This window comes from Lemur catta, chromosome 3, assembly GCF_020740605.2.
Source record: "Lemur catta isolate mLemCat1 chromosome 3, mLemCat1.pri, whole genome shotgun sequence".
Classification (NCBI taxonomy): domain Eukaryota; kingdom Metazoa; phylum Chordata; class Mammalia; order Primates; family Lemuridae; genus Lemur; species Lemur catta.
Window position 1 is genome coordinate 85,924,019 of NC_059130.1, and position 15,886 is coordinate 85,939,904.

Genomic DNA, 15,886 nt, shown 5'->3' on the forward strand with positions numbered 1-15,886 from the left:
CCATGGTACTCTAGCCCGGGCAACAGAGTGAGACTGTCTCAAAAAAAAAAAAAAAAAGAACCTAGTGACCATCACAGAGTATTTGCTACGTGGCAGATACAACATAAACATAATCTAGAGTCTTTACAGCAAGCTAGGCCATATCAGCCCCAAGTTTCCAATGAACACATTGAAACTCAGAGAGATGAAGATGCTTATCCAAGGTCACAAGATGGGTCAAGGGCAGAGCTGGGCTCAGGCTGAGCAGGTCGTGCTCCAGGGCTCGGCCCTGTGCGGTGCCCCCCTTAACAGCGCCCTCACACCAAGCGCAGGCTCCAGTGCGACACAAGGCTCTTTATTGCCAGCGAGACCCACGACCGAGCACAGGCTCCAGGGGGGCCCCAGGCACCACCCAGGATGCAGGCTCTGCAGTGGGACAGGGGCAAGGGGGCATTCAGACCTCAGAATGGTCTTCGGCTCACACAGCACCGTGTAAATACAGAGCTAAAAACTTCTTGAATGTCTCTGGCTGGAAATCAACCGGCCCAACAGGTTCCTAGAAAGAACACAGCCCATTAGGATCCGGCCACTAGGTTTAACCACAGCAATTACAACAAAGGTTGGCTTTACATAACTCCTCAGTGCCTGGATGGAAACTTTCTTTCTCTGGCATCAGCTCTCTCTCGGACCGAGAAGTGGTGCTGAGGGGCTGCAGATGGCAGGACAGGAAGCCTTCCTAGCCGCTTTCAGCCAAATCAGCTGTGGGCACTGCCCTGTTCCTCCCAGGCCCTCTCACTTCAACCACAAGGAACAAATGGTCTGTCGCCCCTTTAATCCCAGGGACAATGATTCCCCACCCAATCCGCACACATTTATCAGGCACCAGCTCGCTCTGTGTTGAGCCAGTGCCCAGTGCTGGAGACCACAAATGACCTGACTCTGGTTCCTGTCCTCAAGGGGCTTACAGTCAGGTGTTTAAATAGTGAAAATAAAAGGTGACAGACCCATTCTAGAAGTAGGAAAAGATGCTAAGAAGGCAGGGGAGAAATGCCTAACTCACTGACTTTCAAACATGGAAGAGCAAGTAGAGTGGACCAGAAAGAAAAGGAGACTTTAGAGAGTCCGGCATGGGCAACAGTCATGGAAGAAATGACAGCAGGAAGAGCAGGAGTGGCCAGAGCCCAGGGCTCGTGCTGGCAGGGCAGGGGCAGGAGATGGAACTGGAGGGGTGACAAGGAGCCTCTGACCAAACCACAGTGGGCCTGCTGCTGAGTTCATGTTCTGGAAGCACGAGGCTGAAGGAAGAGGACCTGAAGACACGAAGCAGTGAGGGAGAACACGACTAACAGCAGACAGACCAGCAGTGGCCGGTGGGACTGTGCAGCTGAGGGGTGTTTGGGACCGAAAACAAGGGCCCAGACCTGCAGGGGTTTCAAGGGTAGAAACAACAGTGACGGATGCTGGAGAGCTGATTAAAGAACTGACATGTTGATAACGTTCAAAGGCTCCACAACTCCCATTTGGCAAACCTGGACTCGGGCCCTAGGTGGGACACAGCTAGTCCCAGAGCCGGTAGCACCCCCATTCTGTCCTCTCCACCCTTGACCCTGCTGTATGTCTCTGCAGTGTGCATATCCCTGACTGGCATCGTATCAGGAATTATTTAGACATTGCTGCCGCCCACGGCACAGACAGCAGGTCTGGACTCTGTCACTTGAGCACTGGGATGCAGTGGTGACAGTGGCACAGGTGGAATTCCTTATCGGTGGAGTGGAACAAATGAACGCCTCATCCACAGGCCCTGCCCTCGAGGAACTTGGAGCTCGGTTTGGCGGAGGAGAAACATGTAAACAGATAACAAGGGCAGAGCAGCACATGTGTGCTGTGAGGGGGACACGAAGGCCAGGGGAGCCCACCACAGGCACGTCAGTGATGCTGGGGGTGGGGACGGTGGTGGTCAGAGAAGGCTCCCGGAGTGAGAACACTTATGCTGAACCTGGGAGGACAAGCAGAGGAGGCTGGAGGAAAGAGATGGGGGGGTGGGGGGAGCAGGGAAGGCCCCCATAAAAAGGAGCAGCATCTACAAAGGTCCCCAGCTGAGGCGGCAGCAGGGCACCCTGGGAGCTGGAAGGAGCTGCGCGTGCTGGACGGGTGCAGAGTGGGGCATGAGCTGGCGTGAGGTGACGGGGCCCTGGGGAGCTGTTAGGCCTTAGGCGAGAGGCAGGGTTGAAGCAGCCCTCCGAGCCGAGATCCCAGGCAGAAATCCCAGAGCCAGGGTTCTACTCAGAGCACCCCTTCTATCCCAACCCAGGCTCATGCTGGGTAGGACCAGGCCTGGCCCTGTTCCAGTCACCAGGCTGGAGATGGCTGGACTTACCACAACCACCTTCTTTCTGATCACCGGGCGACACCAAAAATGCTGATAGAGGAGCTGGTCTGAATCCACCCAGACCAAGTTCTTAACACCCTCGTGAGAGGCCAGGTCTGTGGTGTTCAACTGCAACACCAGGAAATGGAAGACACGTCCATCTGTGCCAACACCCTGCACGACCACGGGCTGCTCCAAGACCTTGGGTTCACTCTGAGAGGGAAAGGGACCAAGGAAAACAAATTAGAAACTGTGGGGTATCAGGAACAGCACCGATCAGGCAGCTTCTGCTTCTGTGTGTTACAACACTCACCCACTGCCATTGGATGGCTTCACCTTGGGGCAATTAACATAGAATGAGGAGTTCAGGACACTGTCCTGGGCCAGGCCTTCCCTTACCAGCCTGGCTCTGCCTGGCCTCTGAAGCCCCGTGGCCCCAGGTGCCTGCTCTTCAACTCGAGCACATTAAAGTAGTAATTCCCACCACTGAGAGGCAACTGCTGGGCAAGCCGAAAAGTTCAGGCAGGTGAGCTGGGACTTTAATGACGGAAATCCCTCAAACTTACAGTGTTACTCGATGGGGACAACAGGGACATCAGCTATCAAAGGTTAGCCTGGAGGGTCAATGAATAGATATAATCTAAATCAGTTCTGTCTTCATTTGACAGATAAGGAAACTGAGACTCAGTGAGGTAGTGACTTGTCTGAAGTCACAAAGATAGGTGGCACTGAACCCAAACTGGCTCACTCTACACCAGACATGTTTTCTGTTTCTGCCTTGCTCCTAAGGGCCTGGCATCCTGGACTTCCCTAAGCCTGCCGGCAGTCATCCCACCTGGCTTCGTGCTCACACTGCAACTCAGAATGTGCCATGTTCCTGCAGTGTCCACACCAGCCACGTCAGCATCAGGATCTCACTAGCCAATGCATTTGCTGGTGTCTCTTTCCGTACGTGCCACTTGGTCACAGTTACAACACCAAAACCATTTACTTAGGGGCTAGGCATCTTGCCAGTTTTACATAAAGTCACTTCTGCTCTGGTAAATCTAGAGGTATATTCCCACTTAACAGACAGGGAAACTGAAGTTCAGAGAGGTGGTATTATTTGCTCCAGGTCACCCAGGAGGTGTAAGCCAGGATCAGACCCCATGCTACTAAGTCACTTAAAATCCTACTGGTCTAGTTTACACCTGGGATCCCAGTGTATCTGACAGTGGCACCGCTTTTCATCCTCAGTAGTGTCCCAGTTTGGATGATCAGTCATATGGTCAATGCACTGAGACTTTGCAGCAAGCCAGTTTGGTGACTGCTTCTCAGTGGACAAAGATCCAACACGCAGGCCCCAGGAAGCAGGGCAGACTTGGTTCGAAAACACTGCCTACGCTCACCCCTCCGGGGCTGAATCTGACATCAGGAACAGCTAATGTCAGACCTCAGCGTGGGCCAGCCTGGGACTGTTGGCCTTAGAAATATCTGTTCTTAGCTGCATGAGAAATAAATAAAAAGAAAAGTACCTGTAAGTGTTAGCCGAGAATTCTGTATTGACTCTTATCTCCCTCTACAGATCAATAAAACTGCAGGTAGTACATAAATTTCTCAGCAATTTTACCTTTTACATGGAGGCTCTTCCCATAATTGCCCAACTTCACATCCCCAGGAATAATTTGTACCTAGGGGGGTGGGGGAGGCCTCCTCTCCTACCCAACTGGGTGGCAATTAGTGGCATCGTTGCTACCCAGGCTCTGCTGGCAGTAGCTGGCACAGAAGCTACAATGAGCCTGCAGGCCTAGAACCAGGAATGTGACTATCTCTGCTCCCTCTCCTGCTTGAGTTGGGGGGTAGTGTATCCTCTGAAGCTGGAGGGATCGTGGCTCCAATCCTTGCCTCCCAACTCATTAGCGGTGGGATCTTGGGCAAGTTACCTAAATTTCCAGAGCCTTTGGGAAGTATACAGTCAGAGAATGGGAATAAAGATAGCCTTCCTAGAACTGGAAAAACACAAGAATGTTATATAAAGATATGACAGCTGCTAATCTCTTAGCTGTGTGACATTGGGTGAGTGCTTAGCCTCCCTGAGCCTCAGTTTCTCCAACAGTGAAATGAAGGTATAGCATCTCCCATGTGGGGTTAAATAACTATCAATACAAGGACCACATACTGCAGTGGTTCTGAAATTTTGGTGCAGTGGTTTTCAAACTGGGGCTTATATCAGCATCACCTTTTGGTAAAATACTGATTACTGGGCCCCGATCCCAGGGTTTCTCACTCAATACGGCTAGGGTGGGTCTGAGACTTTGCATTTCCAACAAGTTCCCAGATGACGCTCCTGCTGCTAATCCAGGACTATATTTTGAGAACCACTGATATAAAAAACCTTAATGAAATGTCTGGCAGGTAGCAGATGCTCAGACAGGCAGGGTCCATTCCGCTCCCCATCCATCTGGCTGACCATGCCTCCCAAGCCCACCCGGTGTCTAGTCTGAGTAGGATGGGAGACGACATTTCAAACTTCCTCACTCCTCCAGAGGGCCTTAGGCCCTAACTAAGACCTGGGAGTGGCAGCAGCCCTAGAATCCCTGTGCCCCTCACTCTCAAACCAGGGATCTGGCACGCCAGGCCTGCTTGACAGCTCCCGCAGCCCTCCCCTACCTGGAGGCCTTTGCCCCAGGGCCAGGCTTTCCCCTATCTTGGGACAGGTCTCTGCGACAACCACTCAGCCTGCGTTCTATACCACCTAGGCCCCTGAAACCTGCTCTTAGGATCACGGGGCTACCACCACGTGGTATCTCGGGTACCCAGCAGCCATCCTGAGTTGGTAGGCAGGTCTGGGCCATCTCTATTGCTTCACCTCCTCCTGCATGCCTGATGGAGCCCTGAGCTCCAGCTCTGACACTACAGAACAGAGGCAGTGTGCTGCAGCACGAACTGAAGATTTCAGAGTGGTACAAGCCAATCCTTTTTCCACCACTTGCTGCTGTGTAACGCTGGACAAGCTGCGTAGCCTCCCTGTGATTCTGTGGCATAACCTGGAAAATGGGGATTTCAGTGAAACCTTGTGGGCTACTGTGATCAACAAATGAGCCATGTAGGGGAAGCCCAGGCACACAGTCAGCCCCCAGTGATGTTGGTTCATCCCTGCAGGGTGGGTGGAAGTGCATCTCCCTAACTCCTCAGTCAAGTAAGGAGTCCCCTGACACCCCTTTTTTTCCTCTAAGCAGTGCCCTTTAGGCAGGAGATCAACACCATGTAAAGCAGCTCAACGGTCTTCTCCACTTACATACCCCATAGAGGAGCCGGGCCTGGGCCAGGGCATTGCCAAAAGCAAACAGGATCATCTTGGCCCGCAGCTGGTCTGGCCGAAAGCGGTGTGGTTTTATACGGGCTGTGTCCAGGAAGAACAGGGTGTGGGGATGGGGGTAAGGATAACCCTCCCGGAATCCTGCAAGAGACAGAATCACGTGAAGGGGTGGAAAAAGTTAATCAGCCCTGCCGCAAAGCCTCAGGAAAATAACCTAACTTCAGCTCAGGGACAGGCATTACAGAGAGACTCAGTAAAGGTAGATAATACCGCTGTAGCTCAGGGGCTGGGAAACTTCAGCCTACTGGTTGGCCTGCTGCCTGTGTTGTAAATAACATTTACTGGAGCACAACCACACTCACTCACTCACGTATGTCTACTGGGTAGCTCAACAAAGACCGTATGTGGCCTGCAAAACCTGAAATATTTACTGTTTGGTTCTTCACAGAAACTGCTTGCCAACCTGCCGAGGTATGTCTTGCATGCTAGTTCTAGCTCCACCCCTTTCTTTCTCATTCAGGTGCACAGATGACAGGGATGTTGGGAAAGGGATATCTGAAATCTGTGGTAATTACTATTATTATTATTATTATTAGCAGCATGTCCCTATAACCAAGCTTGGTCATTATTAAAAAGACAGCAAGTCATTTCAAAATTCAGTACTTTAATATTAGTAACCAATGTCTTGCCTTGTAACTCACAACTGATCCGCACAACACTCGGGCTGAGAATTAGAGTTTAGCACTTGCTCATCTCACCCATGACCCTGTCAAGTCACGATTCTCTTCTGCATGGCCGTAAGTAATGCTTGGTAGGATGGGGACTTCTAGAATGCCTGACCAGGATCAATGGATGTGAGTGAAAAGGAGGAAGAAAGAAGCTGGGAAAATGTGGCTGAGAAACCCCAGAGGAGCACACTGCTTGAGAGAGAGCTGGCTCTCGCGCACGCCTTGGTCCTTCAGTCTGCTCAGGTGCTCAGCACAGGTAAATACCGATCACTCACTCTGCGCCAAGCCCGATGGCAGGTACCGGGAACAGAGGCCAAGCAGGGCCTGCCATTGCTTTTGAGGAGGGGAGAAAGACAGGAAAATCCATCATAGCTGTTGTAGGAATATGTCAAGACAGGAGGTGAGTCAGGGGTGGGGCAGGGCAGGTAAAAGGGCCCTGATGAGACTGGAAGATTCTTGACCTTTTATGAACTATGAAAGAAAAAGCATGAGCAAGCGGAAGACAAAAAGGGGAGGATGGTCGAGAGCTCCAGGCAGAGGGAGGAGGAAGTGCCCAAGCCAGTGACGAGAAAGGGCAGGACGTGTCAGGTATGATGGGAACAAAGGGGGCAGGGGAACGGGGGCAGAGGCCAGACGATGAGCTAAAGAGGTCTGACTCTACCCAGCAGGAAATGGGAGGGCATGCAGAGAGGCAGTACCCAACTGTTGTCTTAGAAAGGCTACTCTGGATTGTGCACTAGACGGACTGGAGAAAAAATAGCCTGGGCTCAGACTGACCAGTTGGGAGGCTGCGGCAACAGGCTAGGTAAGGACAGTAAGGACTGACCTAGGTCGTGGTTCTGAAAATGAAGGGGTTTATGGGGAATGCGCTACAGCTCATGATGACAGAGCAGATGGCAGGAATTCCGTCTTGGCTCACTGAGTCTACAGTGGGGGGCCTTATTTGGTGCAGTTTGGATTAATGGCTCCATTCAATGTTCATGGGGCTTCCTCAGTCCTTAAAAGAGGTTGGCCAGAGTTTACAGGGTAAATAGAAAGAGAGTGTCTTTCAAGGGACCTATGAGTAAAGAGGAAGCCTTGGTCAAAGTCCCTCAAGCCACTTAAATCTCTGGTGTAACAGTTACTTCTCAGGGATAAAAAGCGAAGCAGCCTTTGAGCAAATCACTTTAACTTCCCTGAGCTGCAGGTTCCTGGCGGGGCTGCCATGTGGATCCTAGGAGGTAACGCACGAGAGGGGCCCAGCACCTAGTAAGGTCCTAGTACATCCTTTCCCTTCAGAAAAAGCCTGCCCCTCGTCTCCACAATGCCTAAAACTCAGAGGCTTTGACACTTACCTGTGTCGTCCCTCACGTCATAAGCACTGCATTCCTGAAGACTGATAGTGGGGGATATGGGATAGAAGGTCTCAAGAACATGATCTTTAGTAGCTTCAACCTCCTCTCTCGAGGCGATAGGGGACAGAGGATCCTTGGCACTCAATCGGGCTCCACCAGAACCACGGACCTGAAAGAGAAAAGACTCTAAAAGGAGAGAATGATGATTAGTCTAACCTGGTCTAGAACCTCTTCTCAACTCAGTAAAGTCTAAAGCCTTCATTCTCCTATGTGCCTCAAGTCATTTATAGCTTTTCCAGATGATCAGCCTAATCACAGAATACAAGTTTGACTTAGGATGTTAATCCTGCGACCCTTGCAGCGGGTGGTGAATGTACTCTTCTTCCTGTGTTCCCTTCCCAATAAAACCTGAGGGCTGGTGGTCTCTGGGGGTTTAGGTCTGTCCCATACAGATCTTCCTGAGCATCTGCCCCAAGCCGGGAACCCAGAGATGAGTGAGAGTTACTCTCTACTCTCAAGTAGCTTACCAGGTAGTAAGTGCTACAACAAAAGGTATGAAGCATATTCAGAAATAGTCCAGGTAGGGAAAACTGACCTTCTCTGGGAAGTTCCCTAAAAGAAGTGATGCCTTAAAACTATGTTTTAAAGGATGAACAAGAGCAGGGTTTCTCAATCCTGGCACTACTCACTTTTGGGGCCAGATAATTCTTTGGTGAGGGGGGCTGTCCTGCGCACTGTGGGACATTTAGCAGCATCCCTGGCCTCTACCCACTGGATGCCAGTAGAACTCCTTCCTCATCCCATCCCCTCGCACCCTATCCAGGTCATGACAATCAAAAATGTCTCCAGATGCTGCCAAATGTCCCCTAGAAGGCAAGATCATCCTTGGTTGAAAACCACTGGGCAAGAGCTTGCCAGGCAAAGAAAGGGGGGAAAGCATTCTAGTTAAGGAGGAGTAACATGAGCAAAGGCACAGGACCGTGCAACTCCATGGCAGAGTCTAGAGAAATAAACCCAGATGACTAGAGTGTGGTAGGGCAGGAAAGGAGGAATGGAGAGAAGCACTGACCCTACTGGTGGGGGAGAGACTATTAATCCTAGGAAAAGGGGCTGGGCGCGGTGGCTCACGTCTGTAATCCTAGCACTCTGGGAGGCCAAGGCAGGAGAATTGCTTGAGCTCAGGAGATCGAGACCAGCCTGAGCAAGAGCGAGACCCCGTCTCTACTAAATATAGAAAAAATTAACCGGGCATGGTGGCGCATGCCTGTAATCCCAGCTGCTTGGGAGGCTGAGGCAGGGGGATCACTTGAGCCCAGAAGTTTGAGGTTGCTGTGAGCTAGGCTGACGCTACAGCACTCTAGCCCAGGTGACACAGCGAGACTGTCTCAAAAACAAACAAACAAAACCTACGAAAAGGGCCAGCTTGTCCTTAACAAATGACAGTGAAAACAACTTGGCTCACCAGAAAGCATCACTTAAGTTGGATTAGCATATGTGCTACATGGAGATGTAGGTAGTATGAGGAAACAAATTCACACCTGACTGATCAGCAAGCCTGCCACTGTGAATGTAGGCGGGTGACCTTCACAGAGGTCCCCAGGCCACCACCAGGCAAAATGTGCCTGAAAAAGCTCCTTGAGAATGGCCTCCAGAGGAGTCTCCACAGAGGCAAATCTTCCTCTGAAGGTGTTTAGAGTTTTAGAAATAGTCAAGTCAGTGTGATGATAATGGATCAAGGCTGATTTTCTTATGTCTTAAAAACTGGTGTGGTCAATAGCACTGTCTCTTAATTTTCGCAGGTAGCCTCCCTTACCGGGTATGCAGAAAAGGGATACTACACCTGTGGATGGAGCAACTCTGACCTGTTTGCTAAATACATCACACTCACACCTTAAGAACAGTTTCCTAAAAGACTTCCTGTTTCCTCACACATAATCTGCAAGGAAAATAAATGTGCCTGGACCTCTCCTAACCTTGGGTTTTAGATTCTCCCCACAGACCGCTCTAGTGTGGTTTCTAATTCAATTCCCTCCACATCCCTCCTCCAGTGACAGCTCCAAATGGAGCGGTTTAATTAGAGGTAATACTTGATGATGGGCCAAAAAGTACTCCTCTATTAATGAGGTTCACTAATTTCCTCAGTGGTGCCATTACCTCTGCAAAGCTGACTCCTTGCCAGGAAGTCCATACGCAAGGGGGCAAGCTGGAGAGGCCTAACCAAGCAGATGTCCTGAAATCCCACATCAGCTCACAGCTGGTTTCCCTGCTATGGGAGTCTACCAGTTACAACCCCTGTGTTCTCTGAACACCCCTGCCTAAGGCACCTAAGAGTTGGTATTCATCACCCATCCCCTTCAGTCAGCACCTACCGTGTGCCACTGTTAGAAACTATGGACAAAATGAGTAAGACGTGGTCCCTGCTGTCAGGAGTTCATAATTCAGTGGGGCAGACAGAACAGGTATCAGATACTGACAGTGGAGTGTAGTCTGTGCTATGATGGCACAGTTGGCATGAGGAACACAGAGGAAAAACAGCTAATTCAGCTTGGATGCACAGAGAGGGGGCTTGAGTGGAGTCTTACAGGCAAGTAGAATGTGGTTAAACCAGGAAAGTGGGAAAGAGCATTCCAGACAGAATGTACACCATGTGCCAAGGCACAAGTGTGCAAGACCTTGACGCCAAAAAGCTGCAAATGGCTAATTTAGGGATGGGGTCAGGACAGTAGAGCAGAAGAAAGGACTAGAAAGACTAGGTGGGGGCCAAATCACAAGGGCCTGGTATACCATGACAAATGATTTACGATACTGGGAGACAGTGAAGGATCTGAAACAGGGAAGGGACACAAAAAGACTTGCACTTTAGGCTGGGCACGGTGCCTCACGCCTGTAATCCTAGCACTCTGAGAGGCCAAGGCAGAAGGATCACTTGAGATCAAGAGTTCAAGACCAGCCTGAGCAAGAGTGAGACTCTGTCTCTATTTAAAAAAAAAAGAAAGAATGAATGAAAAAATAGAAAAAAATTAGCTGGGTGTGGTGGCACATGCCTGGAGTCCCAGCTACTCAGCTGAGGCAGGAGGATCGCTTGAGCCCAGGAATTTGAGGTTGCAGTGAGCTATGATTATGGCATTGCATTCTACTCAGGGCGACAGAGCAAGACCCTGTCTCAAAAGGCAAAACAAAACACCAAAAAAAAAGACTTGCACTTTAGAGAGATCACTCTAGTAGCAATGTTGAAAATGGATTTGGAAGAGTAGAGAAGTGTGGATGGGGTAGGACCATTGCAATAGAATATGAGCTTGTAAGGGCTGAGACTGTATATGCTTTATTAATTCCTTATCTTCAGCATTTAGTCATTCCCAAGCACATCGTAGGCACTCAACAGACATGGCAGACTGTTAATGGTTGAATTAATAGTCTTAGAAGTAAATCAAAACAAAAATGGCTGGGCTATGGATACTGAGGATGTGTCTGAGCCTACAAAATTAGACCACGAAGTATGGGAGTGAGGATAGGTATTTGTGGGGAGGGAGATGTGAGCTGGTGGTGGGGCTAAGAGTAGAAATATTTAAAAAAGCAGACCAAGGTTTTCTGGTGTATAAGATGACCAACCTCGATTCCAGGCGGTGGATAAAGCGTAGTTTTTGACACAGATCCGCCTGGTCAGAGAAGGATGCTTGAGAATCTGGGATTTACACAGCTGTATCATACTGTCCACAATGACTGGGCTTGGAGAAAAGAAGAGACATTTGGAAACTTAAAGCAACAGGTGACTCCGAGATCCATTAGTTGAAAATCTTATTAACTTGGGGGAACTTACCAGTAGGTCTCTCTCTCGGGGATGTCCTCAGTGGAATGCCAGAGACGGGCATGAGAGATCACGTCCAGAACACGCTCATCTTGGTTCTCTATGTGGTTCCTTGGGTCATCAACAAGGCTAAGCACCTTCTCAGGAAGGCCTTCTATTAACTTGGCCTTGGTAAGCCAGAGGGCCTGCTTTACACCTTTGGAGTAATCAGCCACAAAAAAAAAAAAAAAAAGACAACGATTCAGGAAGAGATGCTTATACCCGCCAGGTAGCATCTTGGGGAAAAGGCTGCCTCAAAAGAGAAACTGAATTTGTTTTGTGACACCTGAGGGGACAGAATCAAAAATGAAGAGCAGAAGCTAGGAAGGCCAGATTTCAACTCAACTTCAGGCATGACCATGTACTTCAGGACAGTTAACAACTGATGGAGGTAGTGAGCGCCCACCATGGGAGGAATTCAAACAGTAGCTAAGCTTCTGAGATTATACGGCTGATCGCTGGTAGGAGACAGACTCTAGGCCATGGAACTAGATGAATGCCAGCCCTTCACTTAAGATCCTTTCTATTAACCCACACCCTAGCCCTGACTAGAAAAGCCCACGTCTACCAAATACACCTCATTTATTAGGTGTGGGCCCAGGATTAGGCCCATGCTGCCTTATCAAGAGAAAGCAGCTTTGGGAAATAATGGGAATAACTTTTGGATCTCCATGTATACTTTAAGGAGCCCTGAGTTTGGGGCCACTTATACAGATAATTTTTCACATCTCACCTTAACCCTGAGATTCTATAATGAGCTCTTTTATAAACAGATGTTTGTATGAGACAGCCCTACAAAATGTACTTCTGTATTTGTCAAAAGGGTCACACTGAGGATGTTGTTCTATTTATTACACAGGGTGTTCTCTGAGACTTTCTGAACCTCTCTCTGGCCTTACTATAGAAAGGTGGGGCTTTTACACAGTGAATTACATAACTGAAAATATTTTTCTCTATATCAGGGGGACAACAAACATTTTCTTTAAGTAAACACTTCCAGCTTCTGAGCTACACAGTCTCTGTCACAACTACTCAACTCTGCCATTGTAGCATGAAAGTTAACAAGTGTGCACGGTTTTCTTCCAATAAAACTTCACTTACAAAAACAAGTAGCTGGCCTAGTTAGAAGATCCCAGCTCTGTACCATTTGTTGACTGCTAGCACCTCAGAGTCAAGTTTGGGGCTCCCTTTTAGCAAGCAAAACCTCACAGAATGGATTTGGGGGGGCGGTATTTACCCCACTGTTTTATTTTTCCTTTGTACTGATTCCCTCACCTAGTTTTACTTAATCTGGTTGTGTTATAAATAAGCTGCCCAAAATACTCTTCAGGAAAAGATAATGCAAAAGTAAATTTAGACTGTGTCTTTAAACATTAAGGACGCTTAGCTACTCTTAGTGGGATGGGCCGTGGTGCCAGGTAAAACCTCCCTAGCTTCACTTTCCCTAAATCTGGCTTCCCTAAGGAAGGAACAGGCATAGCCTAGGTACCTAAGTTCTGGATCCAGTCTTTTATCCTTAGATGAAAGTTAACACTATATTCTTTTCAATGATTGTGCCCATAAATTGAGAGAGGGCTGGTGACTACTTTGGTTGGCAGGCTACCCATCCCAGCTGGAAAAATACTACCCCAACTCAGGAACATATCTTCATTTGAAAAGCTATGTCTGGGATGAAAGGGAATCTAGGACACTTTGGGGGAGACACACTCAGGCAATTTCACTCGTGGTAATAAACGAAAGGCAATGAGTGCAATAAGACTTTTCACTTTAAGGCTCATAAGGCATCACAACAGAAACACAAATACTTAGAAATGTAACTTCTTGATTTTGTGGTAAAGCAGAAAGAACCTTAGACTGGGAGTCAGATAAACTGAATTTTAGTCCTGACACTGCCACCGTTCCTTAAACTTGAAAATGGATAAAATATTAAGATTTTATGGGCTGGCCTGAGTGCAGTGGTGTTTACAACTAATTGGTCACAACCAGTTACAGATTCCTTTCTTCTTTCTCCACTTCCACTGCTTCACTTGACTAGTAAAAAAAAATTTTTTCAATTTAAAAAAATTAAGATTTTATGGTTCTCTAGCATATGAATAATATGTAATAATGAGAGCTGCCACTTACTGAATGTCACCATCTACCCTGTGCCAGGAGCTTTACCTACAAGTTGGATGGTATTTTATGGAATGAAGGATGAAAGTCAGAAAGACTAAGGAATTTGCTTCAAGTCACATACCTTGTAAGTGATAGGGCTGGAAAGAGAACCCGAGTCTGTCAGCTCTAAAGACCATAATCTCTCCATTACCCCAATCAGCTTCTCTAGCCCTGTATCTTGCGGAGTTTTATTACAGACTTTATAGAACCTCTCTGTGAGTGGCAAAAGCACAGGATATAAGATACATTTTTCAGCCTAGTTAAACAAGTGTAATCTTAACTTCTAAAATACTGCTAATGCATTCATCCACTTGGCATTCTGTTACCAGGGTCACTCAAGTCTTATGAGATCCTTCACAGCACTTGTGAGGACACCGGAAGTGTTTAAAGGCTGGAAAATCAGCTTTAAAGAATGGGATTGAGCAGTTTAAGAGGATGGCCAATTAAGTTTTTTCAAACTTAGGATTTATTCTCTGTCTTTGTCCCCAAATCCTGCCATGTCTCTTTCCTAATTACTCTAAGGAAAATACTGTTCCCACTTACCTTGACCATTTTGTTTTCAGGACCTGCCCTATCCCCATCCTGATCTGGGTAGGGAAGGAAGACAGAAAAATGGGGAAAGGGACTCTCAATAAACAAGACCCCCTCAAAGCACTCTGGAAAATAATTCCTGGTACTGCTGTAGACAGACTAGTTTGGGGAAAGTCATTTTGATCTGTTCTTAGTGAGACTGACAGAGTAGAGGTGAGCTAGAAGACTGTCTGGTCCAGATTCTTTCCTTGAAAATATCTCAGATTTGACCTTTGACAAAGGACACTGACCTAGGAAACCAAAGTTGTAGTTCTGGCTTCACTATTAATCCACAGTATGCCTGTGGGCAAATCATTTCCCCTCTCTGTTACCATTACCAATCCTGTGAAATTAAGTGATAGGCCTGGAGATTAAGCACTCCTTTTGCTGTCTCTTTCCACTATAATGTCCCTTCATCTACTTCTTAAATGTACAGTTTAAACTCCAGGATTTCACAGCTGTAAAGGTCAATGTGGATGTCTAGTCAAAACCATTCATTCCACAGGAAGTGGGGGCTCACAAAGGCCAGCCACTTGCCCAAACTCACACAGAGTTAGAGCCAGGGATAGGCCTAGAAGCCAGGTCTCTCTTTTTTTTTTTTTTTTTTTTTGAGACAGAGTCTCACTCTGTTGCCCGGGCTAGAGTGAGTGCCGTGGCATCAGCCTAGCTCACAGCAACCTCAAACTCCTGGGCTTAAACAATCCTACTGCCTCAGCCTCCCGAGCAGCTGGGACTACAGGCATGCACCACCATGCCCGGCTAATTTTTTCTATATATATTTTAGTTGGCCAGATCATTTCTTTCTATTTTTAGTAGAGACGGTCTCGCTCTTGCTCAGGCTGGTCTCGAACTCCTGACCTCGAGCAATCCACCCGCTTCGGCCTCCCAGAGTGCTAGGATTACAGGCGTGAGCCACCGCGCCCGGCCAGGTCTCTTCACGTTGACACTCAAACTCTGTATTACTCCCTCACCGAGCACAGCTTTTTACATTCACTTAATCCTGACAACTCTCTGAAAATGGGAATTACTACGGCCCCCTATCGCAGACAAAGAAACCGAGACCCATACAGTTTCGATGTCTTGCCCAAAGCCACAGAGGGTCAGGGTCAGTGTCAGGGTCAGTGCTGGGCAGAGGAACAAGGTCCCCTTCCGCCTGTCCTGGGGCCTCACCCTCGAGAAGGCGGCAACACTGGTGGAAGATGTAGCAGGCCTGGTCTTTATACAGCGGATGCTCGTGAATCGGGGTCGAGCGGCGGTGCTTTGGGTGCTTCCAGTCGGGGTCCCAGGGCGGAAAGATCGGCTGCGCCAGCCCGGGCATGAAGTGCATCTTCCCCGCGTAAGTGATGGGCTCCACTCCAGGGATCTCATACACCCTGTCCAGGGGACGAGGCTCGGGCTTCCGTGTGGAGCGCACGCCCCACTCGTACGCCCCACGTCTCGGGGTTCCGCAGCCCCCAAGGCCGAGCCGCTCGAAGCCAACCAGTGCCCGCCTAGCGGGCCCCGACACCAACGCCATACCGATCTGGTTCCCTCAAGACCTCCGCCTGAGCGCTGCCATCTTCCCCCGCGCAGAGCCTGCTGGGAACGAAAGGGGCTGGGCGCCAAGGCTTG

The 15,886-nt window shown here is 48.8% G+C and overlaps 1 protein-coding gene across 1 annotated transcript; it reads right to left on the reverse strand.

The window, feature by feature from the left end:
• Positions 1–318: 318 nt before the first annotated feature.
• Positions 319–15,881, reverse strand: MRPL37 (mitochondrial ribosomal protein L37). The gene is made up of 7 exons (XM_045547950.1): positions 15,446–15,881; positions 11,525–11,708; positions 11,317–11,432; positions 7,708–7,893; positions 5,629–5,786; positions 2,357–2,560; positions 319–535 (listed from the first exon to the last, which is right to left on the reverse strand). Exons 1-7 carry the CDS (start codon positions 15,789–15,791, stop codon positions 458–460), a joined length of 1,272 nt encoding a protein of 423 aa, XP_045403906.1. The 5' UTR covers positions 15,792–15,881; the 3' UTR covers positions 319–457.
• Positions 15,882–15,886: the final 5 nt, after the last annotated feature.

Excerpts from the sequence above, each read along its gene's own strand:
- MRPL37 (XM_045547950.1), bottom strand. The coding sequence starts at position 15,791 with ATGGCGTTGGTGTCGGGGCCCGCTAGGCGGGCACTGGTTGGCTTCGAG. Across the intron at positions 7,894-11,316 it reads ATCCACCGCCTGGAATCGAG|AGTCTTTTCTCTTTCAGGTC; the intron begins GTTGGTCATCTT and ends CTCTCCTTTTAG. Across the intron at positions 536-2,356 it reads TCAGAAAGAAGGTGGTTGTG|GAACCTGTTGGGCCGGTTGA; the intron begins GTAAGTCCAGCC and ends TGTTCTTTCTAG.